This window comes from Pocillopora damicornis, chromosome 2 (genome assembly GCF_964200805.1).
Source record: "Pocillopora damicornis chromosome 2, jaPocDami1.2, whole genome shotgun sequence".
NCBI classification, from domain to species: domain Eukaryota; kingdom Metazoa; phylum Cnidaria; class Anthozoa; order Scleractinia; family Pocilloporidae; genus Pocillopora; species Pocillopora damicornis.
The window spans coordinates 27097380-27104661 of NC_142671.1; the positions used below are offsets into that span (position 1 = coordinate 27097380).

A 7282-nucleotide genomic window follows, 5' to 3' on the forward strand; every position below is an offset into this window, starting at 1 on the left:
TTTAAAGTTGAAACCGACATTGGTTGATATTCTGATCAATTTTTCTTTTCAAGTGGACCCTCCAAAACTGAAAAACCGCATTTTCTTTATTCAGTTGAAGATATCGACTAGCTAGGTGTACCATAATGGTGTCAATTACAGATCTGCAGCGTCTTAGGAACACATCCCTCTGTGTAAGAATGATAAAGATAATTAAGTTCAAAGAGGAAAGGTGATGGATATATATTCTATGGGAATGGTTTCATCTTGAACCTTCGATCGAAAAGACGCAAAATTTTATTAAAACCGTTTTACATGACGGCCAATTTGCTGCGTGTTTCGATTGCTTTCAAAGAAATACGCGACAGATTTTAATTTACCATCAATTAACAGTTTATTAAAAACTGCAGTTACTCAGTTCAATAACTAAGCCTTGTTAAATGGAACACCGCGCGCAATTGCGTTTCAAAGAAAACTTTAATCACCTTCGGTAGTCGTTTGCATTTTTATGATTTTCCATTGGTTTTCACTAAGACACGACTTAAGTGACGAAATTTCCATGATAGCGAGAGAAGAAATCACATTAAGCCGGCTTCTGTGAAGCTCGCTCGATAATGCCCCCAAAAAGTGCGAAATTAGCCGCCGCAAGTTAGTCGCAGAGCGAAATTTTGCAGTTAACAGCAGAAATCATCCAGCTTTTTAATCAAAAGCACTATCAGGTAGGTTTTCCTCAAGGAAAAATTGACAAGAAAGGCTTCCTTTCTGATATGTAAACAACTGAAGGCGTTCCAGGGTTGCGTTAAAAGTTCGTGTTAAACTGAAACGAATTAGCCTAATCTGCCAGATTCGAACGCCTTCCATACACTCAAACCTTTTTGCATGATTCTCAAATTTGCTCGGGACTGATTTTAGTAACCATGGACAAATTTTGATGCGGGTGAAAATACCTCGTTGATAATGCTGGCTGTAACATTGTGCAAAACCTTAAATGAAACACGCTTGGAATGACTTATTCTAGAAGAATATTCCACTTATTTCTAAAAAAAATGTTTTTTTGGGCAAATTATACGGTACAGCTTTGAGCTTTTGCGATCAACGGGTAGTTAGCAGTTCTTACGCAAAATTTAGTTCGCTCCACTTATCTTGATAATCAGTATGTACAGCTGAAGTGTGAACCATGACAAAAATGTTGAAATATTTATTTTCATATGATTCTCCGCAACGAAATGATCAAACAAAAGGCAAGATCTTGAGATTCAATATCATTTTTGTTTGCTCTTTTTCGGTCAGTTGACATGCCTGATATGTGGTTTTGGGTGAGTGGATGGGTTCTAATTTTAGTCACTGTGATCGGCAATGGTCTTGTGATTTACCTCGTCACGACAAAACCTCGTCTCCATACCCCCGCCAATTGGTTTATCTTATCGCTGGCTGTGGCCGATCTGTGTGCAGGGTTAGCATTCTTTCCACCCCTGTTCGGCGCCAAATTCTTCTGCACCGTCGACCTCACCCATGCTGGTCTCGTTTTCAAGGTCAGCTTCGCCTTCTTGTATTGCTCCAACACCAATCTCTTCGCCATGACGGTCGACCGCTTCCTTGCCATCACAAAGCCTTTGCGGTACATGTCTTACATGACGAAAGAAACTGTTTGGGCAATGATTATTACGGCTTGGACTGGCCCATTTCTACTCTTCTTTTTGCCTTCCATCTTCACCTACAATCACAATCCGACATTTACCATGTTCGTGGAAATATCCCGAGTGCTCATTTTCCAGATTCTGCCCCTCGTTATCTTTGTCGCTGCGACTTCTCATCTCCTTCGCATTGCCTGGAAAGTCAACCGCCAGACACGGGAAATGATTTCTCAAGTCCGCCACAACCATGCTATGAACATGAGTGGACAGAACATCCAGCCACCTACAGTATTCAGAGTGCAACACAGGGGTTCCACCGTTTTGATCATATTGGTGATGACCGCCTTCAATATCACGTACCTCGGAGGGAATTACCGCTGTCTCTGCTTTCTCACTAATTTATGTCCCTTCGCTGGGACGCTCAGATATATGGTTTATCTGGTGCTGATTGCCAACACTGCTGTCAATCCAGTTCTCTATTCCTTCTTTAAGAGTGATATTCAAAAAGAACTATTTAAGTTGTTCTCAAGGTAGATAAGTCATAAGTTATGGCACAGCACGACTCAAAAAGAAAAATAAAGCAGCCATCTTGAATTGCGTTTGGATTCCAGTTTCATCTGTTTGGCTCTTTCGTCTGACATGCTTATAATTACTTCTTTTGAGTTTTCTATCATTTGGTTAGAGGTTTTTAGCCCCTGAATGCTGAAAATTTGTTGTCTGTCTGTCAGATCTTTAGTCGTCAACGAGCCTCCCGCATTGTCAAGATAGACAGATGGGCGCAATATACTTCATTTTGGAATGCACACAAAGATTTTAACGCAGAATATAGTCACGGTAGTGGTAACAATGTTTTGGTGGTCAGCGGGTGAATTCTACTATCGTTTCACAGGAACGCTTCAGTTCTCAGTTGACAAGCTGGTTTTTACGTGTCTTCTTGAGGCCCCGTTCAGTGATTAACTATAAAGATTAAAAAAAGAAACAGGTCGAAATCGGGTTACGGAGGGTTTCGCTCCAGCTCAATTTTATGATTCATTAACTCAATTTACATTTACGTAGTTCATTGCGTTCATCCTGTCATGAAGATAATTTTCTATTACGAGACCCTAAATTGTTTTTCAGTCAGTTCTTTTTACTCAATAAGGTAGAAGATGTCAATAGGGACAAAAGTTATCTCAAATATTAAATTAAACATCATATGATTGTTATTAATGACCCGATGTTTTATGATGAGCTGTTGTTTTAGCTTACAAAAGTTCAATTAGGCTACCCAGCAGTTAACTCATCCAAAATTCATTATAAAACTGAAAACGTCTTTTGTTTGACGAGGTTTATCGTTGCGTATCGGAATGCCTCTTGTGCGGTCTATTATTTCCTTGGCAACTGTCGGATGAAAAAAACAAAGGTTAGCTAACCACGACAAGTTAGGCAACAAAACCTTTCTGCTTCGTTTGACGCTACTCAGTGTAGCAACTGTATCGAAGAAGAGCGCTATATTGGACCGACAAGAGATCAAAACTCGCGAAAAGTTTCTTTTAGACACCATGAAAGCAGCGTCTTACAATCCAACTACGACCAGACTTAAAGAAGCGATTTGCGACGGGAGAATGTATCAAACTCGGCACCTTATTGAGAGCGGAGTGGACCTGAATTTTGTGGACGAACAGGGTTTGACTCCTCTTATGCATGCCGCGCAGTTACCTGACGAGAAATGTCGCACACGTAACAGCTTACTCAAACTCTTGCTGCAGCACGGTGCGAATGTAAACATCGTTGATAAAAAGGGCCGACATGTGCTGTCTAGGGCTTGCATCGACGACAAAGAAGATATTGTTAGACTACTGGTTAATGTCGCTAAACAGGACGTTGATTTGAACCAACGAGATTTCGACGGAAACACTCCAGTCATGCACTCCGTTCGCACAGGTAACGCCACTTTAGTGAAATTTATAGTTAGCGAACTGAATAAGTTTCAAGTTGACATAGATGTTCGAAATCTCGAAGACAGAACACCTTATTTGGAGGCCAAACGACTGGGGAATGAAGAGTGTGCGACTATCCTGTTGACTGAAGGGAATTCGTCAACAAATATTCAGGTGAATCCTTTTTTGGATTTTATGAGCGTAAAAGAAGAGAAATCTTGGAACGGCAGGGTGCGAGGTGTCGAGGAAAGTAAATATGCTGCGATTAACAACTCTGCTGAGAGGAAACAATCTAATCCCCGGAATATTCAAAAGAAACACACTCCTACAAAGAAGACCCCTACTTCGAACGGCGAGAAATCGTCTTCAAACCACGAAAGGGTCTTGAAAAGGAAGACAAGTTCACCCAGAAAAATTTCAAGTGCAAATTTAGAGACTGTAGACACCAAACACAAGGAAAAGTCTCAGTATGCCCGCCGGCGTAAATATGCGTGGCATGAGAGAATTATGAAACACCCGATATCACGCAAGGAGGAAGTTGAGAAAGTATTAGAATTGGCCACAACAGAATTAGAGAGGGGGGCGGATGACGCTAACCCAGACGGCATCAGTGAACTCAGTTGCTCATTTGACACTAAAAAATATTTTATTGAAAGACAAGTAATCGCAAATTCTAAAGGACAAACGCGTCGGGTGATAAATACAATGGCAAATGCTACTTCCGTTCGAGCGGACACAATTCGGCGAAGTCAAAATATCAACACAAAGTTGCATCCAAATTCTGTTGTTGGCCGGAAATCGAAAGAAATTTTCATAACACGCAATCATAATCGTTTGTACCCTTCGCCAAAAACTTCGGAAAATGCTGCTGTGGACGACGAGTACAGCTGGTATTCGCACTTCAGTGTCTATAATTCCCCATCGGTGTCTTTTCTCACTAAAATAATGGCCATTTATGCGGAGCAAATGTCCCCCGACTCTTCTTTTCGTTTCGGTGCCGGCCCGGAGAGGACTACGAAGAAACCCGACGAGCCGATGGTGCCAAAGATCTCTGTCGTAGCTATGGGGGCTAATGAAGACCTGCAATCCGAAGGAGGTCGTTATTCTCCATCAAGGTCAGCGCTGTCTAGTCGGTGCAACAGTGCTTCAAGCACCACCTCGAATCGTAGATTCCAGTCGGCTGTATCAAGAACAGTTGCATCATATTTATCAGGGAAAAGATCTCTTTCAACGCTCAAAGTACAGGATGTAGATTTCTGATTAGTACGTGGCCTGTCCAGCAAAAGCTTGACAGGACAGGACAAAGACAGGTTTTGAGTCTTAAGTGGTTGCTTAATTCAAGCAGCTATTTTCATTCATTTTTAAACCAACCAAAGCCTATTCAGCTCACTAAACAATACACTCATTTTCATATGGAGTTTTTGTTTGTCACAAATTTGTTGCACCGATTAGCTTTCCAATTAGGATTCATGGTAGTTTATAAGAAAGAAGATTTGCATCATTTTATTTCACTGTATCATAAGTTGGGCTTATGAATTGTTCGAGACAAGAAAGGAACAACTCTAGCCAAAAGAAAATCAGTGACGCAGAACATAACACTCACGCCACACTGTTAACCTACGGTCTAAGATAAAACGAACTCTCTTTTTCCTTATGCCGCGTTATTATCGTTCATTACTTTGGTTTTGAGTCGCGCTATGAAGTACAGTCAAACCTGCATTATGAGGTCAGCCACGGTGAATAGCAAGGTGAAAGCTTGATACAGATCCCAAAGCTTGGATATTAAAAAAACGATAAAAAAGGCACTTCATGCCGCAATTGACCACCAACACTCGCTCAAAAATAGTGCTAACATCGACTTTGAATAGTTACGCTTTAAGTGATCGCTTTAAGTGATCGCTCAATACAGGTGAGAGACAAAACAAATTTTGTTCAAATTTGCGGGGGAATGGAAACCCACTTGTGTTCGATTTTGTGGGGGAGTGGAAACCAGACAGTGAAGTCCAGGGAGTAAGAGATAATTACACGCAAACTTTTGAAGTGATACCTTTCAATTTGTCCTGCTTAATTACCTCAATTATCATCCTGGTAATATAAATTCTATAAAGCCTGCATGAGGTTTGGCAGTTAGCCACGTGACCTGAAAATCGTTCATGGGATCGATCTTGAGGCCAGAATTCGTTTGCAGGACTTCCCAATTATTTTGCTGCAAGGCAAATAAAAAAATTTCCTGTGTGTCTTATCATGGTTTGTGGCAAGCAGGTCTGTTTAAAAAATAAGAAAAAAAAAAAAAAGAAATGAAAAATAACGTGCCCCGTGTGAGGATCGAACTCACGATCTTCAGATTTCTAACGTAAGATTATGAGACTAACGCGCTGCCTACTGCGCTAACGAGGCATTGACAAACGTAACGGGAAATAAATATATATTTAACCATTTTTTATTTTTTTCCACGATTCCACCAAACCCAAAAACTATATCAGTTTATTAATCCGGGTTCCTCGTTGCTTCTACCCAAAAGAAAATACGAGACAAACTCTGCGACATATATTAGCGCTTGCAATATACGTATACACGTGAGGAAGAGCGGGATCCTGGTGGCAGAAGTAACATTAAGCCAGGGATTGTCACTGACTCTAGGAGACCACAGTGCATGATCTTCATTCAAAATTTATGAAGATTCAAGCTTGTTGACGGAATCTTTACGTTCAACTTCTCCTACAATTTCTGTGTTTGAACTACAACCTTTCTCTGGTTCTCACGTCCCGTATTATTGGTTGATCAGTCAACTGACAATCTGATTCAACTTATTTTGAACAATCCTGCAGCAACTGAATTGATTTCCAGCATCAAAGGTGATTTTCCAGTTATAAGATACTGTTTACGCTATTGAACTCCAGGATGGTTCAATTATTAGAAGACAAAAAAAGTGAGAGCTAAAATTTTATGACTTTTTTTTAATTAGATACTAAATGGCTTGACAATAAATTATGAAACATTTCACACTTTTTATAACATTCTCACTTGGGTTTCACTCCTGTGATACTTTTTTCTTCTATTTTTGTGCAAGCTTCTACCAAATTTTAACTGAAATCGTAGGTTAACAACATAGGTGAATAAATAAAGGAGCCAGATGAAAATACATTATCTGACCTGTGCACTGACCTGTGCAGTGGAGTAAATACGATTAGTGGCGTAGCATTGTAAAAACAATTAAGCCACCTACTAAATAACATGCTAAGACTGAAGTCAATAAATAATGAGTAATAGATGCAACTGAATGCTGAGTAGATAATTAAATCATGTTTATAAGTACTAATAAACCTAATCATATTGAAACAAAATCAGTTGCGGAAACTTCTGACGACACAGGAAACGTAACACGGCCGTAAATATGCTTTCACGATTATCTATTTAGCATACCATACTAACTTCCTTTCTCCTGTAGCTGTTTGTACTTGTCTATGACAACTCAGATTATCAGAAAATGAAAACAAACATCGCGGGCTCGCACTAGTCACTGTAATACCTTATATGAGTTATCCTCTAATGCTCTTGGTTAAATAAATGCATCGTTTTCATGATATAACGGTATGCAACCTTTCTATTACTAAAACGATAACTAGAACAAAAAGGACTTGATGAGTCAATGCTAGCAATTACAGACGTGTATCCAGTACTGCATCATCGTCTTCATAATCTCCTGTTGAATAACAAAGCAACTCATTATCATGATACTTTAGTTTAAAT

At 39.8% G+C, this 7282-nt stretch overlaps 2 protein-coding genes and 1 non-coding gene across 3 annotated transcripts; 2 read left to right on the plus strand and 1 right to left on the minus strand.

Moving 5' to 3' along the window:
• The first annotated feature begins 1274 nt into the window (after positions 1–1274).
• On the plus strand, positions 1275–2212 carry LOC113673339 (beta-2 adrenergic receptor). The gene has a single exon (XM_027189737.2). It carries the CDS (start codon positions 1275–1277, stop codon positions 2145–2147), a length of 873 nt encoding a protein of 290 aa, XP_027045538.2. The 3' UTR covers positions 2148–2212.
• LOC149050557 (uncharacterized) lies at positions 2212–5772 on the plus strand. The gene has a single exon (XM_089198135.1). It carries the CDS (start codon positions 3155–3157, stop codon positions 4790–4792), a length of 1638 nt encoding a protein of 545 aa, XP_089054261.1. The 5' UTR covers positions 2212–3154; the 3' UTR covers positions 4793–5772.
• Positions 5773–5842: 70 nt separating this feature from the next.
• Positions 5843–5929, minus strand: Trnam-cau (transfer RNA methionine (anticodon CAU)). The gene is given in 2 exon segments: positions 5843–5878; positions 5893–5929. It is a non-coding gene; the product is annotated as a tRNA-Met (tRNA).
• Positions 5930–7282: the final 1353 nt, after the last annotated feature.